Here is a 19,875-nt window from a genome sequence, read left to right on the forward strand (position 1 = left end):
TAATTGAAGTTTAACTTAATATTAATTAATTAATTAATTTAATAATATTATTTTTCTTATCAATACTAATATTTGTTATGTTGATATTTTTTACTGTATTAACAATTCTTCATTGACATGATATACATTCAAATGAATTTGAGCTAACCCCGAACTTGATTTAGATCCTATCAAATTAAATTTATCTCTAATTTTATATTAAAGGTTGCATTTAACACTTTTTAATCTTTTAGATTGGGTATTTAATAAAACTCATTTAAACTATTAAAAATTGTTATGTATTCTTCGATCCAATCAATTAATCGTGGAACGAATATATATTTCCTATGGTTAGTTGGTAGATAAATATTAATTTATTTTTGAAAAAGTATTTTTTAATTTACTTTATACTTAAATACTTTGAATAATTGCATTTTAAAGATAGAAATTCAATCAAGTTATGCTTGTAATCCATTTTGATGTTGTTTTTCTTCTTTTAGGACAATATATACATTAAGTCATTTAGCACGTGCTTCATATTTTTATTACATTGTAAGCGATTTTCACATTTTTATCAATAAAGTTTGATCTTACATATTAATTTAAATAAAGCATGGGTTCTCCCAACAACCAATTATGAAAATATTATTTAAAATATTGAAATATATATTCTCTCTTGTACTCTGGCAAGAGTTGTTGGGTCAGTCTTTCCGAGAATTATTTGCTCAATTGTCAAACTTTGCCAAATAGGGTTCTTCGTCACAGAATGTATTCTCTTCTGGAACTATCTTTGTTAGTTTTAATTTCCAAGATATCAAGATTCTGATTAAATGATATATTTGAACTAAAATTTAGGGGTGGATACTAGATAAGAATCTAACCGAGTTTAAACATTCTCTAGTTCGAATAAAAAATAGTTCGATTTGAATTTATTAAACCAAAATTAAAGATAGTTTGAGTTCCGCTTGAATGAAAATGATTTTGTTATAATTCGGTTTGAGTTCAGGTTAAGTTTATAATTAGAATATGTGGCACATATATATGATTCGAATTTATGACTTATTTATAAAATGATGTTGTTCTATCTAATAATAGACAAAACAATGTCGTTTCAATAATTATTTAATATAATTCGAATCGAGTCATAAATTAAGTTTGAAACTAATCAAGTTATCCATCTAGCTCGTAAGCTAAATAAAACTGAACTCTTTCTAACCCTAGTTCAAATTAGTTTTAAAAATGAGTTGAACCTTTTGATTTAAACTTGATTTGAATTTGAGCTAAATGAATTTACGTCGAGCTGAGCCAGTTGTCACCTGGCTTATATCCAACAATACTAAAAATTACATAACTTAAAAGGACAACAGTAGTTGAAATTATAAGTAGATTGAATTTGAATTGATTTAGATTAAATTTACAGTTCGGTTGAATTAGTCGATTTTGAACTAGAGCTCTTACTTGACAACTTGATTTAAAATTGATTCTTTTGTTCATTCAATAATACTATTTACTTATCAACTATTATCTGACCATACTGTATGCCAATATGAACGAACTCAAAATAAAGCTAACTCTGAACATTATGGCTTCGATCTCTTTCCCAACAATATATGGTTACTGTTTCGATTTTAATGTGTCCGTCCAATAAAAATCATATCAACATGTATTTCTATAAAAATAGAGTAAGCATGTGCGGCATGTCTCCCTTTCGACATTTTCCTTTAAGCTTTTATATAAAGCATGCCTTTGAAAACTGACCCTCATCATTTTCCTTGAAAAGAAAGAAGAAAACCTTCATCTTCTCTCTTGAAAGAAGCATAAATTTCAATGGAGGATCAGAGGCAAATCGTGCTGATCACCGGCTGTTCTCAAGGCGGAATCGGCCATGCTTTGGCTCGTGAATTTGCCTCAAAAGGGTGCCTGGTTGTGGCCACCAGTAGGTCAAAGAAAACCATGCAAGATCTTGAACATGATACCTCCAGATTTTGTGTAATGGAACTTGATGTTGTTTCGGACGAAAGTGTGAAGAATGTTGTGGAAAATGTTATTCAGAAATTTGGAAGAATTGATATTCTGGTTAATAATGCTGGAGTTCAATGTGTTGGCCCTCTTGCTGAGATCCCATTAGCTTCTGTGCAGAATACTTTCAACACCAACGTTTTTGGTAAGTTTAATATTATTATAGTTGTATTATTCTTTGAATTTCACCTCGCTGAGCTCAAGCTCGGTTCGTGATTGACGCTAGTGTTGGAATTCACTTTGCTGGCTATTTTTCACTTTTACCCTGACTATTCTTTTTTTATTTCCAATAATTCTTCTTCTTTTTTATTGTTACCATCAGGTCTAAAAATAAAATTTAGGAAGATTAATGTTGAATAAAAGTAAAGGCCAAAGGACTATTTCCCACCTAAAGTTTGGTGAAAAGACAAATACATACTTATGGAAGATCAAAAACCCAAATGTCCACTCAAAGTTTACTTCATTGCCACACACCCAAAAATTTTCAGTTAAGGTTAAAGGGTAAAATTATTATTTTATTAATAATATTAAAATAAATAAGATATATCTTATTTTCTCCCTTATTTAAAAAACTAACAATTTCCCATAAGATTAAATTTTGAAAAATACACTTTTTCCCCTTAGGGTTTCGATTTTCCAGTGAAACTTCTCCCTCTCCGACAATTGGCATTGTCTGACCATCTTTCTCCCATCTTTCGGCCTCGTCTTCTCCAAAGAAGACTAGTCATTGTTTGGATGAAGACAAATCGTCTTTGTCCAGACGAATCAGTGAGGCCATTGATTCGGCTTGGCCAGCTCAAATTGACGGCCACATCCAGAACCATGGGCTAGGAGAAGACCAGAAGGTAACAAAAATGTGGCGGGCTGCAGTTGATTCAATGGAACGCGACGGTCTTCGATTGGTCGTTGGTCAAAGCTTCTTTGCATGTCATTAGAGTTATCCACGATGGCAAAGGGAGAAGGGAGGACGAAGATGGGGGTGGTCGCCGAAGAGGAGAAAACCTAGGAATTGGGTGTGGAAAAATCATTTTTCAAAATTGAGACCTAATAGTGAAATTTATATTTTCAAAATCTCGGAAAAAATGAGATTAATTTATATATTTTTTAATAATTTTATTAAAATAACAAAAGTTTAGGGATGAGTGGGTGCTTGGGTCTTTGAACTTTTGCGGGTATATTTTTGTCTTTCCACCAAACCTTGGGTAGGAAATAGTCCTTTGGCCTAAAAGTAAAACATACGAGTGATTTCAAGTGTTAACAAAACTGATAAAATACTATAACTTTATAGAGAAAACCAAGGTTTAAACCTCTATCATGTTTAGTTATAGGTTTAATAACTGTGCCCACTGTTTTTTGACTTCAAATCGAATCTGGCTTAGTTTTAAGACTCACACCCTTATATATTTCCTGTAATTTTTTCTTTTCGAATATGGTTTTCCCCATCTGATTGTTGAAATCTTCCGATAAAAAAAAAAAAAATTAGGTCCCTTGAGGATGATACAAGCTGTTGTGCCTCACATGGCAGCCAGGAGAAGGGGCAAAATTATAAATATGGGAAGTATTGGGACAGCATTCCCAGCTCCCTGGGCTGCTACTTACACTGCAACCAAGTCTACTATTCACTCATTGACCGATACTCTAAGGTGCGATGATAGATTCGAATGGATGAGTATACAGATAATATATCATTCGATAATAAATTCATTAACCTGTTGTAACATTTCCTATGGATGCAGATTGGAACTGAGTCATTTTGGAATTCATGTCACCCTTGTCGTCCCTGGGGCTATTAAGTCAAACATAGCCAACTCCGCTGTCGCTAGCTATCAAAGCATGCCGGAATGGAAACTGTACAAGCCATTTGAAGAGATTATCAAGGAGAGAGCATATCTTTCACAAACACCAAAATCGACCCCGGCTGACGTGTTTGCAAGGGACACTGTGGCTGTTCTGTTGAGGGAAAAGCCCCCGGCTTGGTTCACCACGGGCCAATTTTCCACCATCATGGCAATAATGTACCACATGCCCAATTTTATTAAAGATTTTGTTGCCAGGAGAACAATGAAATGTTGATCAGAGTCTTTAAAGTGTGAGACATTTAATTACCTTCAAATAAATGTACAATAACCTTGATATTTGAATCGAGTATCATATCGTGTATCAAAAATTTAATTTTTCATATTGTGTATCGTTTAAACACCCCAAAGTTTTAAATTTTCTTGAATATATCTCTATCACAACATTACTTCTCTAAAAAAGTGTATTTGTTGTATACACAGAGAACCATGTCTCTCAAAAACGCAATACTGAAATGGCGATAGGCAAATTGTGTCGTGGAAAAGACTCAACTCATGTCGGATCCTCATAATGTATTCAAATCAACAACATGAACTGAATTTGAAATCCTGGTACGCTTTACTGTTTTTATAGTGTGATACCTTTAGACAAATCCCACATTGACAAAGCACGAGAGAGATGCTGAGTCTATTTGTACTCTGTCTATGTATCCCACATTGGTTAGTAATGAGAAAATTTGACTGGTTAAATACTCTGTGAGCTCCTTAAACTGTTAAGACATATTTTGGGTTGCAAAACCCAAAAACAAAACCATGATGGACTGTGTGTTCAAAGTAGACAATATCGTAACAGTGGGCCAGGTTATTGGATCAGAGATATTACACATAAAAAATTAGAATTTACAGAATGACATTCGTAAAATTTTTCAACACTTGAAGATACGTATAATTTTTTATATATATCATATCATATTATATAATACTAATAGCTATAGCGATTAACACATTTTGTACATGGTGTGATCTAATGTGTATTTGGCTTTGGCTTGTCCATTATTCTATATCTAAAGGTTACATTATGTTGGATTTGGCTTGTCCATTATTCTTATTTAGATACTATCAATGCATCAAGAGATTGATCTAATTGAACTACATTCAATATACTTCTTCACTTATATCTAATAAGCATATATATTAATATCATAAGATACATGATATGTATCATACAACTAAATATGACATATATGAAAATGATATGTATCTTAGGGGGTATAAACAATTATAGAATGTATTAGGGGTATTGCTCAATATGATAAGATGCATATAATCGGGGAAGGTCCAATTTTGATTCCATTAGATAGCTTAAGCTTCAACTGTATATAATCTAATTTGATCCAACACGAATTGAACATCTCCAATCCTAGTTTCACTCTAGAAAGATTGTATTTTCTTTTCTTTTATTTTTTGGGGAAAATTGAATTCTCTCAAGAAATAAAGTTTTAAGTATAATAGTCGAATCACGTATAGTATTATATATCAAAAACGTAATTTTTAATATTGTGTATTGTGTATGTATTGTAAGATAGATTTTTTAAAAAATAATGATAATAAAATAATAACAAATTCTAATTGTCACATCATCATTTTATAAGACATCACAAAACTCTTTGAAATTCTAAAATTTCTCATATACAGCCTTATGACACCATTACTTTTTTTAAAAAGTGTATCGATTTGTATTTAAAATAAATATCATATCACACAATACGTTTACTATATTTTGTCGGACCCCTAGATGTTTTAATTATGCCAAAACAAAGTTCAAAGTTGTTAATTTATATTTATTAAGCTAAGTAAGTCTATGAAATAAAATTCTAATAATAAAAAAAAAGGCAAAATTTATGTTTTTATTTTTTTAGACACGAAACTCCCGTCCCAAATGTGGGGCACTCGTCCCCTATGGGACACCAATTCCTTTGCTCATCCCATGCTTGTCATTACAAGTATAGAGCTCTCAAGAATTTTTATCAAATGATTAGGGGTGCCCATTCCTCTGTCGGTCCCTTGCTAGTCCCTTCTTGTCTGAAGCTTCTAGAATTGAATTCTGAAGGTGCAAAGAAGGAAGTCTGTCTTGCAAAAAGGGATGTTTGTCCTTTTGGTGGCACATTCCAAGAATTCGATAGTTGGAAGACTATTTCGAAGCTATCAAAGTCAAAATATGTAAGAGGACACCTGTCTCTCAAAATAGGATGTCTGTCCTATCGTGTTTTCAGGGCCAAAACATCATTTTTGAAACTCAACTGATACATTATCCCAACTAACGGTTATTTGAGTTATTTCAATCATCCAAGACTATAAATTGAAGACTCTTTGATGGGGAATAGGTTAGAGATTGCTAATATAAAATCTAATAATCATTTCTTCTCTAATTTCTCTCCAAGGCTCATAACTCAAATTCTTGAAAGATACATTTGTACTCATTTTCTTGTATCAACCTTATAGAGACATTCACATTCATTTTCTTGTATCAGCCTTGCATTCGCATTCATTTTCTTGTATCTTTACAAGTGGATGTAAGAGGCTTAGAAGAGAAACCTCCGAACCATTATAAATCTTGAGCATTTCCTTTCCCTAATCTCTTTACTTTATGCTTTATCTTTGTGTTATATGCTTTAACAATTTATTGAATATTGTTTATGTTTAATTATTTGAGTTTGTTGATTGTTGTATTTATTTGAATATCTTGTTGAATTTATTTGTTTGGTTGCAATTAATTATAATTTGCTTAAAAGATTTTATTTGGTCAAAAAGTTTTTGATAACTCTATTCACCTCTTTCTAGGAGTATTACCCATTTGAAGTTTTTCATATTGTATATTTTTTTTATACATTTTAAGATACATATTATTTTTTTATTTATTTTATATTATATTATTGTATATGTATCATATGCCATAAGATATTAATAACTATGTTTTCGAGGTGTTAATAGTCAAGGAACCGAAAATTAAAACAAAAAGGGATTTTAAATAATGTTTTGAAAATTACTAATTATGATTAAGATACCAACTTCCTGCCAAACTCTAATTAAGTTAAAGTCCAACTGATCTTCCCTCCAGACTTTATTATTGAATTACTACCAACTCATGCAGGTCCCAACCAAGACGCAATTCATTGTGAGCAAAATTTCCTTTTCGCCTAAATATACCTAATATTATTCTTTTAATATAATGTTTTTTTTTAAGTAATTAATTAGAGAGTTTTACAAGTATGATAGTGGTTCGAACTCAAGACTTATCTCTAGAAGTTCTAGTGTCTTTCAATATGATGTTTGTCATACGTGAAAACTCATTTTTAGTCAAACTCACAAAAACGACATACAAGAGGAGACTAGTTGTTAGTTAGGGATGACAACCGGAAGGGGCAGGGAAGAGATCTCAACGGCTATCCCCATCCCCACAATGGATATCAATCTTTGTCCTTGGCCTGTCCATTTTACATGGATGAAAATAACTTTCTATCCCCTCCCTACGAAAAAAAAACCTCTCTCTGTCTCCTCACCATCCCCACAGAGAAAAATCCTCTTCTTGTACCTACAAGAAAAAATTTCCTCTTCATACCCTATAAACACAATAAAAATATATTAAATAACAAAATTCAGTAAAATTAAAACCAATTCACTATTTCAAATGTCACAAATATAATCTATTAACCACTTTAATATATACAATAAAAATTTAAATAAATTTAAAAAATATAAATAATCTTAAACTATAGAAATATATTAGTATTTTAAGTAAATATATTAATATAAATGGATGAAGATGGAGACGATGGTGGGGCAGGGACGAGACACATGTATCCCCGTCCCTGATTGTAAAGATTTTTTTTTATCCCCGTTCTCATTTCCTTTATAGCTTTTATTAGAAAATCTTCTCTCTATTAAGATCGAGATCTTTAAAATCTGATCAAAATTACCATCTCTATTGTTAGTTAGCACAAATCACTCGATAAGTAACCAAATGTATCACTTAAGTGCACATCAGCTTAGAATATGAATAAGAGTCTTTTTCACCCAAAAACAAGAATGATACAATTTGGCGGTTTATCTCCATATTTGTAAGATTATTTTTTCTTTATATAAAAAAATTATTGTTTTCCACCGAATCAAGATCAAATAAATAAATAATCATCTTGTTTTTTAAAATTAGAATAAGAAAAATGTTTTTGGAAAAACTATATAGTATTCTTTTTTCTATAAATATAATGGTCAATTTATTCTCTAATGAAATTTTCCTAAGAGACCTAAATTGAGTTTTAATTAGTAGACAAAATTAAACTAGGATTAAATCGAATAAATAATAACAAACCATGGGTTAATTGTAGTAAGACCAATGAATCATATTAGAATTATATGATTAAAACCTATTTAAAATTTTAATTATATTATATTGATATCATTAATCTTCACAATCTATTGAAAGAGCCAATTTGACACAATCGGACGAGTCAAAGAAATTAATATTTAATTAAAAATATGATAAATTGGTTTGTTAAAGTCCCACAAAAACACGACCTAGAGGGCTTAGGCCATGCATCCGATCCTACCGTGTCGCGGGCTAACATGACCCGTTATTTAGCCAGTCATAACCCTGATACGATCCGTGAACACGATAGATAGGTCGCACCGAATAGAGCCGCACGGCCGTGCCTATTGGAGACCATGCAATTTAAGAACATTGGAAGTTACGCATACTTGCCCCACTGGGTAAGGCCCACTGTACATGAGATCTTCGAGATTTCAACCAACCGCTTCTTAAATTCATCCACAAAGCCTCAAAACTTTGAAACTTCAGCTTTACTTTTCAGGCCATTTCAATGGAGTCTCAAGATGAGCAGCTGCAAGTGGTGCTAATCACCGGTTGTTCTCAGGGCGGAATAGGCCACGCGTTGGCACGTGAGTTTGCTGCAAAAGGGTGCCGGGTGGTGGCCACCAGCAGGTCCAAGAAAGCCATGGCTGACCTTGAACAGGACCCGAGGTTCTTCCTCCAAGAACTTGATGTTGTTTCGGATGAAAGTGTGAAGAATGTTGTGGCAAACGTTGTTGAAAAGTTTGGAAAGATTGATGTTTTAGTTAATAATGCTGGAGTTCAATGTGTTGGCCCTCTTGCAGAGCTTCCATTATCAGCTATGGAGCACACCTTCAACACCAATGTTTATGGTAATTGATTGAAATTTTATGGGATGTTTATGGTAATTGATTGAAATTTTATGGGTTTTTTTTTTGGTGGGTTTTATATGTTTTGATTGCTTCTAAATAGATTAAACTCAGAATAGGTATTAACTGAATCTTGAATTTGGTTATACTTGTGGTTGTTTCTTTGGATTTGGTGTGCATAATCACTTGTTTGGTGTTTGAAGATTGAAACTTTACTAGCTTTCTTCATTGCTTTTGTGAGTTTTTTAATTTTTTCCCTAATTGGTGGTGTTTATATCTATAAATTGCTCTTAAGTTGATTCAAACTTGAGCAGCTATTAAGGGTAATTAAAATTAAGCTGTGTTTTTTAATTTGGTGTTCATTTTCATTTGTTTAATTATGTTTCTGATTGATAATTTGGTTGTTGAAAACGGTGGCTGCCCCTGTGAGTTCTGTGTTTACATTTGTTGTTTGTATATTCGGATGTGTCGATTTATGTTCAGATTACTACTGAATAGATTCAATGTTGAACGTCTGTGATGAATAATTAAAATTTTAAGCAGTAATTTTTGCAGAATTGTGTATTCCTTTGGGGAGATATTATGTCCAGTTAATTTTTTGCTACTAAGGTAGTAGGTTCTAGTGCTGCATAAGTTTAGAAATCAAATGATGGGGACGGTTTTGTGTACCATAAAGAACCCAAAAAAAATGTTTAATTGGAATCTATATTGTAAATTTGTGATTTATGTGTGTTGTAAGGTCTTGGAACTGGCAACAGAGAAATATTGCATATATGGAGTTATTATGAAGAAATTAAGAAGTAGATGGCTCTGCCTTGTACATGTAACTACAAAAGAATTATGTGGTAATAGTTGAAGAAGGGAAATGCACCAGGGGATTCTGTCAAGGAAAAACCAAACTTCACATATTTTTTTGGTTGTACTTGAACTAATATTTATTTTATGCCGTAGTTGCACTAAAACTAACGATTATTCAGTACATTTGAACTTCTAGAGCCTCTTCTCACCAGCTGTTTATTGGTTGTCCTCTTTCTTTCATGTCCAGTCAATGAACATTTTCAGAATGAACTACTACCTAAAGCAGCATAGGGGAAAAATGTTTTGAGTGGTCTTCAACACATTTCCATCAAGTTTGTCTTTGTGAACTTGTATAAAGTAATTCTTCAATGTAATTTGCTTGATGGTAAAGACTTCTTGTCATAAAATGCTTAGTGCAATCTTGGCTTCTGGCATGTAATACATCGAAATTCAATGCATTTAATCTGAAATAGGTAAGATAATTGATTGAGAATGGTTTTATTTAAGCAAATTGCAATGGTTTTGAGGTGAATGCTACTATTCCAACTTGATAGTTAAGTAAATCAATTGAGAATTGTTTTACTATATTGTAGACAATGCTGCTGATGTCTGAGATTCATATTATCCATGTACTTAGAACTTTGGTAAATTTGAGGTTTCATGTGTGGGTGATATATCGCTCTCTGAAAGCCGCATCATCGCATGTGCTTAGTTCTATTAGCATTTGCTATTAAATCTTATTCTTTATGTTCTTTATCTAATGGAATCATTCTCCTTATTTGGCTAACACATTTGTTGCTCCAAGGTAATGTTCTCCTTCATTTCTGATTACTTTTCTATTAGGTCCAATGAGGATGGTTCAAGCTGTTGTTCCCCACATGGCATCTAGAAAGAAGGGAAAGATTGTAAACATCGGAAGTGTTAGCGCATACATTCCTGCACCATGGGCTGGTGTCTACACGTCAACTAAATGTGCTCTTCATTCACTGACTGATACTTTGAGGTTTGTATATCACAGATACAGTTCAATCGAATCAATCTTGTTGATTATAGCATAACCTTTCTTTCACTTTAGTATGCCAATAATCCATTGTTGAGTGAACTTATTTAATCTCTGTAAGCCTATTGATTAAGCAGTAATCTCTGTTGAAAGTTGTTCATTCAACAAGGGCTAATCTCTGTAAGCTTATTGATTGCTTGTGTCTATTGCAGATTGGAACTGAGGCATTTCGGAATTGATGTCGTAAATGTCGTCCCTGGGGCTATAACATCCAACATAGGAAAGAATGCTGTTTCCAACTACAATGGGATGCCTGAATGGAAGCTATACAAGCCATTTGAAGAAATTATCAAAGCGAGAGCCTATTTTTCACAGACAAACAAGTCAACCCCTGCAGAAGAGTTTGCAAAGAATACTGTAGCAGCAGTGATGAAGAACAACCCCCCAGCTTGGTTCTCCTCCGGTCAATACACCGGCATCATGGCAGTCATATACCATATGCCCACTTTTGTTAAAGATTTTATTGCCAGAAAAGCAATGAAAGGCTAAGTTCTGTAATGTCTGGATTACAGTTACTGTAATATCATTGTGCATCCCATGTTAAACAAACACTCAAGTCCAATAATGTTTATGATAATTATAAAATAATAGCTAAAATTATTGATCATGAACGTGGTTATTGATGACCCCAAAATGCTAGATAACAGGCAGAAATGAAGGCTCTTCCACATGCAATTTCTTACTCTTTGAAGCAACTCTTCATGCAATTTCTTTAGATCCTATCTTGTTGGAGTAAACTGAACTATGATTATTAGTATTTTATGATATATGATATAAGTGAAAGATATATTTATTATTAAGTGTATCAAATTAATACAATATATAAGATGTATTATACAATATTATACATAATATTAATAAGGATCGATATGTCTTTTTAGAGAAAATAAAAATATAATAAAGGTGTATATAAAAAATTTTACATTTTTAAAGGTGTTTATAATATTTTTTAAATGATGATGTGTCAATTAAAGTTTTTTATTTTTTTATTAAAAGATATATTATACTGTATGATATATATATATAAATGATTTGATTTTTGAAACGTAATTCAACAATCATAAATTGAACACTCTCCAAAGAATTAACTGGGTTTTCATATGACTGAGTCAAAAACAAGGTTTAACTCTTGTTAACTTGGCTAGCTTATCAATTTACTTGGGACAACCGAAAAATCGTCGTCTAGCTCCACCTGGGTTTTACATTAATGTTACATTTTAAGGGTTGAAAATTTAATCACTTTAATACATTGGGCTCCAATTTTTAAATGACTTAAAATCTAATTATGATAATTAATATATTATATACCCATATAATATTCTCATTAGATTATTCTTAAAACTTACATCTAATGCATATCGCAACTATGCATTTTCGAATTTGAGATAAAGATCAATCTTGTTATATAGGTATAGTGCCAGTTTAGTTTGAATTAGTATTCGGTTTGAGTATTTGAGTTGAAGTTTCTATCTACTAACTTGATTTAAGTTTGCTTTGAACCATTTTTCAATGATGTTAATATTATTTATCTTGCAGTGATATTATTTATCCTACATTATTTATTCCGTTGATAATTCTATTAATCTGACGGATAATATTATCTGTTTCACTAATGACCTTTCAATAATATTTCTAACCAATTCAAACTTTAGTTAGTTTGAATTGATTATAATGATTCAAATCGAACTCGAGTCAACATATATTTGACTTCGGCTTAATTTGAATTTAGCTGTAAACACCTTCATTTCGCTTCCACACAACAAATGCAAGATTTGTGAATAATCAATTTGGTCATGGATTTAGACAAGGAAGCAAATTATTTGATGTGATTTTAATTGAATTAATATATTATTTACTATATATACAACCGATTGTGTACTAACAAATACCAAAAAACTCATTTGTTGTCATATAATTAAATAATTTAAAATTTAAAATAAAATAATTTATTTAATTATTTAATTACATAATGATATACCAAACTGTTTATGCTTGTTAATACTCCCCCTTTTGCTTTTATCTCTCAAAACAGGAAACAGAGATTGGGCTTGTAATTGGGTCTTTCATCTAGAATATTAAGCTTTCAACCTACCAATTTCGGCCATATTGTACAGCACTATTTTTGGAACTTATAAAATTATTATATTATATGATGGGGTGATATTATATATACTCAATTTTAAATATTTAATTATTTATTAAGATAATATATTATAATATAATTAAATATTATTTTATCATTAATTCAAATAACTTATTTACATGATAATACTTCATTTACGTATTCACTCAAATATTTTAAACTGAGTATATATAGTTTTATTATATATGATTAGTGTGATAGGAATAGCCAAATAGGCCATGAAAAAAATCAATGAAAAATGTACCTTCTTTAAATTTTCTTCAAAGAATCAAAAGGATTTGTTCTCATATAAAACACATTGTATCAGCCATATCACATGAACAATACAAAAACCAAGGTGAAAAATCAAAATAATTGTGCATGTTCCATTTCCGAATATATAAAAATACTATCAACGTTCAATACAGATTTTTAAAATGTGAAATGTGTAAATTGATAATTAATAATTTAATGCATTCTTAAATCAAGTGACAGTTGAAAGTTGACACTTAAAGAAGCAACTCTGGTAATGCATTGGTGGTCCATTAAAAGATCAAAAATAGCTAGGGTGGATTTGAACCCAGTTGGTTGGGTTCGAATCTATTATTTAGTTTAAAAGAGTTAAACTTAAGTTGAAACTTTAAGTTAATAATGCGGATCAAGCTCATCTCATTTTTCTCTCTGGTAATATTGTTCACTCTTTCATTCTATTGCCTTTTTGCTTGTTTTGGTCTTTTTTGCTCTCAAGCTTGCTAATTTGTTTGCATTTAGCGCTTGAATCTTGTATAGCTCTTTATGTTCTCTTCTTGAACTCTATCATCATAGGAACGGTGATAGATCTTCAAGAGAAGAATATTAGGATGTTTTTTTGGTTGCTTTGTTAAACTAACTTTTTGTAGTTATTTGGCTTCCCTCCATTTCTAAGAGGTGAGCTTTGGTTGTGTAGAGCACCTTACCCTCAACTCACCTTATATCTCAGCTAATTAAATATAACTTTTATTAGGCATAAAAACAGGCATTATTCAATCTTCAAAATTTTTGTAGTTCAAATCAGAAGAAGATTCTATTTCTTCTTTAAATTCAACCTTCAATTCTCTTTCTTTCAGCACAAAACTAAAAAACCCTCCCCTGCAAAACAGCCAATTTCAATGGAGCTTATAGATGAGAAGCCAGTAGTGTTGATCACAGGGTGTTCTCAGGGAGGAATAGGCCATGCATTGGCACTTGAGTTTGCCTCAAAACGGTGTCATGTTGTGGCCACAAGTAGGTCAAAAAAATCCATGCAGGATCTGGAAAACGATTACAGATTCTTTCTGCAAGAACTTGATGTTTGTTCAGATCAGAGTGTCAATAATTGCGTGACAAATGTCATTGAAAAGTTTGGAAGAATCGATATTCTGATTAACAATGCTGGAGTCCAGTGTTTTGGCCCTCTTGCTGAGCTTCCTTTATCAGCTATGGAGCAAACTTTCAACACTAATATTTATGGTAAGGATGGTATATCTGGATCTAAACTTTCTTTTTTATGACTGGGAACCCAGCCCAGCTTGGCCAGATAGGTATATCCCAAACTTTGAATATAGTAACTAGATCTGCAACTACTGCACCAGGTAATACATGGCATGAGGTCTATGCACTTCTGGATCTGAATTTGCCTTTCCTGATAATCAAATTTCATGTTTACTGACAATATTCAGGTCCCATGAGGATGATTCAAGCTGTTGTTCCTCACATGGCGGCTAGGAGAAAGGGAAAGATTGCAAATGTTGGAAGTATTATCGCAGCCCTCCCTTCACCGTGGTCCGGTACTTATGCTGCAACTAAATCTACTCTTCATTCACTCACCGATACCTTGAGGTTTGTATGAAAAGAAAGTTACTTTTTCATGCGTTATCTGGTTATTGAATGAATATACTTAGGGTGGAATCAAGCCGAATCGAGCTCAAACTAAAGAAGAATTAGTTCGTCAAGTTTAGCTCGAGATTGATGTCAGTGTTGCAGTTTGTATCGCTGGCAACTTTTTTTCTTTCTCTCGCTATTATTCTTTTTTTCTCTATTATTGTGCGCAATTATGCTTCATTTCCGTATTGTTGTGCACCATTTGGAGCTCAAATTTATCATTATGGATCTGAGTCAAACTTGAGTTGGCCTTATTCAGACTCAACTTTGCTAGAATCCATCCCTAAATATACACTCTCAAACAATCTCTTTAAACCTACCGATAAAAATGTAATCTCGATAAATAGGTTGTTGAGATAGAGTTGCATCTGAGTCAAGCCAAGTTGGTCTCGATTTGGTGTTTTGTTAGAAATATACCAAATTTAAGTTAGAATAAACCTAATTTGAGTTCAAATTGAATCCAACTAGAATCTATTGAGTTTCTTAGAAGTCATCAGCAAATTCATCTCATTTTATTTCTTCTTTTTAATCTCTATTATCCCTTTTTCTTCTTTTTCGAAGTTTTTTGTTAGAAAAACATGCTACTTCTGTAAATCAATTAATTGCAGTAAACATACCCAAATTTTTGTTAAATCTTTAAATCAATTTATTATTTTTTGGATTGAAAATAGTATGTTATTCTTAATAAATGCATTGTAATAAACTCTTAAGTGCAATCTGCTCGCCAGATTGCAGCACACAATTTATTTTTCTGTACTGTAGCTTTCTGTATATATGGTTCTATAGCCAGAAACTCTAAGAAGAAGACAAAGTTTTTTTTTGGTTTGCGTATGCTGGGAGTTGGAGCGACAGTTTTTGGGACTTTAAATACAGTTCCAGCTGCCCTTAACTGTTATGGGCAGTTAAGTAAACCGGCATAAGTCAAGTCAACTTATCATAAGTGGATTAAATCCAATATTTTTAGACGACTTCTCTTACTAATTCAAACCAATTTGAACTGAACTTTATGAATTCAAACTAAGTTCGAATTGACTCTAATCTAAGCTTGATTCCACTCAAATTTACCCCAACTTTGAGATTTTATGTAATTCAATAAATAAACACTTCGGTAGACCATTTGGGAAAGTGAAAATTTTAAAACTGATTATGAAATAATGAGTTTTAAAAGGATTTTTAAATAAAAAACTAATGCAGATTGGAACTAAGGCATTTCGGAATTGACGTGATCAACATCGTCCCTGGGACTGTAACATCCAACATACTAAAGTCTGCCCATTCCAACTACAACCAAATGCCAGAATTGAAGCTCTACAAGCCATTCGAAGAAAGAATTAAAGAGATCGGAAGCTATTCGGAAACATCGAAAATGACCCCTGCAGATGTGTTCGCAAAAGATGCTGTTGCCGCGGTGATGAAGAACAATCCCCCATCTTGGTTCTCCTCCGGCCGATATTCAACCGTTGCTGCAATCTTGTACCATATGCCCCTCTTTGTTAGAGATTTTATTGCAAGGAAAGCAATGAAAGGCTGATGATAGCAACTATTAGAGTTTATAAAAACTCGAATAAGTCAGGTACACGTGTGTAATAAATACAGAGACGAAAAGAAGACGAGTCAAATATATAGATGTGATGATTGAATTTTTATGTGATTCGATCTATTAATCAAATGTTTATATTTAAAGTATTCTTACTCTTTTTTTTTAATTTTTATGTAGTTCAGGAACGATAATTTCTAGTGTTCTATTTGTATTTTCTCCGCCTCTCAACTCCCTCTTTTTCTTCCTTCTCAAATACTAATTTTTTTATTTTAAGGTAAAAAACTCATTTCAACCATCCATTTTCTCTTGGACTTGACCCATGACTTAAAAGGATGGAGTCATGCCTATATTTGAGATATTTCATTTATGTAAAGGGAAAAAGACTATTTTCCACTCAAGTTTTAGTCTTATCTCAAAAGTATACCTACTTCTGATGAAAAACTCAAATATCCACTCAAAGTTTAATTTGTTTAGACTCATCCACATATTTTCTGTTAGGGTTAAGAGGTAAATTCATCATTTTATCAATAACATTAAATAATTAAAATTTTATCTCATTTTTTCCTGTTTAATTTGAAAGACTAACATTTTTCCCCTGAATTAAGTTTTAAAAAATTCATTTTTCCCCCATGAAATGCAACCACTTTTTCAGGCAACGGCGGAGAAGTAGAGGTCGACCACCTCTGGACGACGATGACCTCTGGACAATGATCGTCGTCCAAGAAGGACAACCGTCATCAAAATCTGGATGACGAGGAAGCCAATTTGGACGATGTTTCGTCGACCAGAGAATGGACGACGCTCCGTCGTCCAGATCTAGACAACCCTCGTCACTCTCCCTCCAGCCATGTCATTATTGGTGGTCGGAGGGAAAGTGAAAAAAAATTAGAGATTTGGTGGGGTGAAAGTCACTTTTCAAAGTTCAGGGATGGGCGTAAAAGTTAATTTTTAAAATCGGAGGGGGAAAATGCGATAAAATTATATAACTAGAATGTAAACAGTAAAATAATAGTTTTACCCCTCTATTTAACGGAGAATTTAATGGCGATTTAGAGATAGGTGGATTTTTGTAGGGTTGGATTTGAGCTGAGCCCGTTTGAGCTCAAGCTCGGCTCGAAACGAGCTAGCTCTAAGTTAGCTCGAGCTCAAGCTTAACTGTCAAAGTTTGTAAATTAAAATTTTTGATACAAAACAACACCGTTTTGACTAATATGTATTAAAACGACGTTATTTTTAATAACGAATACTCGAATTCGAAACGAGCTGAACCAAACTCAAGCTCAAGCATAACGAGCTCGAGCTATATTATTATTAAGTCAAGTTGAGCTCAAGCTCGATTCGACTTGAATCTAACCCTAGGTGTTTGGGTTTTTCATCAAACGTGGGTATACTTTTGAGATCAGGCTAAAAATTGGGTGGGAAATAGTCTTTTTCCCTTATGTAAAAGCTAATGTTTTCACTAGGGCTAAATACGAGCCAAGTCGAGCCCGAACAAGGCCCAACTCATTTTCGGCTCGTTTTCAGTGAGCCCAAGCTCGAGCTCGCTGAGCTCTCTAAACACATATTCATATTTGGCTCGTTTTATAATTTTAGTGTTAGGTTCGGCTCGCACTTAGCTCGGGTTTGTGTGTTCGGGCTCGGGTTCGTTTTGGGCTCGTATTTCAAATAACAAACGGTGTCGTTTGTTCTAAGTTAAATGTTTTTTTATTTGAGTGCTCGGCTCACTTAACTGGTGTTCGTATTCGGGTTTGTATTCGTTTTTTGCTTAAAATTCAGGCTCATGTTTGGGCTCGGGCTCGTTCAAGGCAAGCTCAAGCTCGGGCTCATTCCAGCAAAGCTCATTTCGAACCCGAACAAGCTCGCTTCGAATCCACCCCTAGTTTTCACTAGATAAATGTTATGAAAGTGTTGCAATGTAAGATTCAAACCGACTTTCTTTGATAATCAAAAAATAATTTTTTATAGATTTGAAATCATTTGATCGTTGGTCCAAGTCTTTAAGGTTTCGAATAGAAATTTCAACTAATGGTTGTCTATTGTCCATTATATCCAGTTGTATCTAGAAGGTTGATTTTATCATACTCATTTTTAACCAATAACACTTCTGGTATGTTTTCAAAATGTTACTCAAAGTACTGTTTAGAAACATCAATTCCACTTTTACACTCAAAATCAAATAAAACCTTAACCAAAAAAATCATGACAAAGGTTTATAAAAGTTAAATTAATCATATTATCCTTCCCTTCACGTATGAAGAAGCTATCAAAGAGAGAGCAAAGTTTAATCAAACATCAAAATCCTTCCCTAAAAAAGTATTCACAAAGGCTATCATGGCGACAGTGACAAAGAAAAACTCTCCGGCATGATCCTCCTCCGATCAATATTCATCCATCGTGATGATCCTATACCATATTAGTCTTGGCCATGGGCTAGTTTGGCCCGTGAATCAGACCGTGTAAAACCGAAATTGGAATTGGAATCGAATTCTGACGGTTCGATTCTGATTTTGCTTTTTTGGAACCGTCGAACCACTAATTCATGGCCGGTTCATGAACTGACGGTTCAATAATTGATTTTTTTTAATTTATTAAATTTAAATAAAAATCATTAAATTTTTTTATTTTTTAAATTTAAAAAACTTTATTTGCATGCAAATGTTTTTGCAATTACAATATGGTCGTTAGGCCTTTAATTTTTTTTTTATATAAAATTTTACTTATAAATACTCTCTCAATCTTTTAACTCTCTCATTTATTTATTTTCATTTTTCATTCTCTCAATTCTTAATACTCTCACAATCTTTCACTCAAATTCTCTGAAATTCAATTAAATTCTCTCTTTATTTTTATCAATTTCAATTTCAATTTATATAATTTAATTATTATTATTTTTCTATTATACAATTTCATAATTAATTATAGAATTTATATCTATAATTAATTTTATTTATTATCAATTATTATTATTTTTCCCATTATCTTTCATAATTAATTATCAAAAAATGACAAGTAGTGAAAATTATTTAGGTGATAGGAGATTTGATCAATATTCATCTACGTCAAATGTGGATGAAGATCAATTTCTAGAAGATTTTTTATCACAAGATTTTTTTTATTTTTAATTATTATAATTATTAATTAAAAAATAAATCAGGACCATTAATCAGAACCGACGGTTCAATGTCGATCTAAACCGGGGCCATGAATCAGAACCATCGGTTCTAAACTAGTTATGAACCATCTTGTAATGGTTTCGGTTTAAGGTTCCTATTTTTTTGAACCGTGAACCGATGGTTTTGAACCGAAACCGCTGGTTCATGAACCGTGACTAGGTCTATACCATATGCCCCTTTTTGTAAATAATTTTATTGTAAGAAAAACAATGAAAGGTTGAATTTTGTATGGTAAGGGCTTTTCTATTTCATCTTATCGAATCTGCCTAATT

The 19,875-nt window shown here is 32.4% G+C and overlaps 3 protein-coding genes across 5 annotated transcripts; all 3 read left to right on the forward strand.

Moving 5' to 3' along the window:
• Positions 1-1,724: 1,724 nt before the first annotated feature.
• On the forward strand, positions 1,725-4,461 carry LOC123198855 (short-chain dehydrogenase RED1-like). Of its 2 annotated transcripts, XM_044613648.1 has the most exons (4): positions 1,725-2,143; positions 3,482-3,641; positions 3,735-4,087; positions 4,278-4,461. In XM_044613648.1, the coding sequence occupies exons 1-3, from the start codon at positions 1,807-1,809 to the stop codon at positions 4,069-4,071; spliced, it is 834 nt and encodes a 277-aa protein (XP_044469583.1). In that variant the 5' UTR covers positions 1,725-1,806; the 3' UTR covers positions 4,072-4,087; positions 4,278-4,461. The 2 variants fall into 2 exon arrangements, with proteins under 2 accessions (XP_044469583.1, XP_044469582.1); XM_044613647.1 differs by lacking the exon at positions 4,278-4,461 and having other exon boundaries at positions 3,735-4,177.
• Positions 4,462-8,547: 4,086 nt separating this feature from the next.
• Positions 8,548-11,476, forward strand: LOC123198531 (short-chain dehydrogenase RED1-like). Its single transcript, XM_044613214.1, has 3 exons — positions 8,548-9,014; positions 10,653-10,812; positions 11,022-11,476. Exons 1-3 carry the CDS (start codon positions 8,672-8,674, stop codon positions 11,356-11,358), a joined length of 840 nt encoding a protein of 279 aa, XP_044469149.1. The 5' UTR covers positions 8,548-8,671; the 3' UTR covers positions 11,359-11,476.
• A 2,074-nt stretch (positions 11,477-13,550) lies between these two features.
• LOC123198815 (short-chain dehydrogenase RED1-like) lies at positions 13,551-16,576 on the forward strand. 2 transcript variants are annotated; one of them, XM_044613600.1, is made up of 4 exons: positions 13,551-13,675; positions 14,098-14,479; positions 14,689-14,848; positions 16,085-16,576. In XM_044613600.1, exons 1-4 carry the CDS (start codon positions 13,643-13,645, stop codon positions 16,419-16,421), a joined length of 912 nt encoding a protein of 303 aa, XP_044469535.1. In that variant the 5' UTR covers positions 13,551-13,642; the 3' UTR covers positions 16,422-16,576. The 2 variants fall into 2 exon arrangements, with proteins under 2 accessions (XP_044469535.1, XP_044469536.1); XM_044613601.1 differs by having other exon boundaries at positions 13,562-13,675; positions 14,131-14,479.
• The last annotated feature ends 3,299 nt before the right edge of the window (positions 16,577-19,875 follow it).

This window comes from Mangifera indica, chromosome 16, assembly GCF_011075055.1.
Source record: "Mangifera indica cultivar Alphonso chromosome 16, CATAS_Mindica_2.1, whole genome shotgun sequence".
NCBI lineage: Eukaryota > Viridiplantae > Streptophyta > Magnoliopsida > Sapindales > Anacardiaceae > Mangifera > Mangifera indica.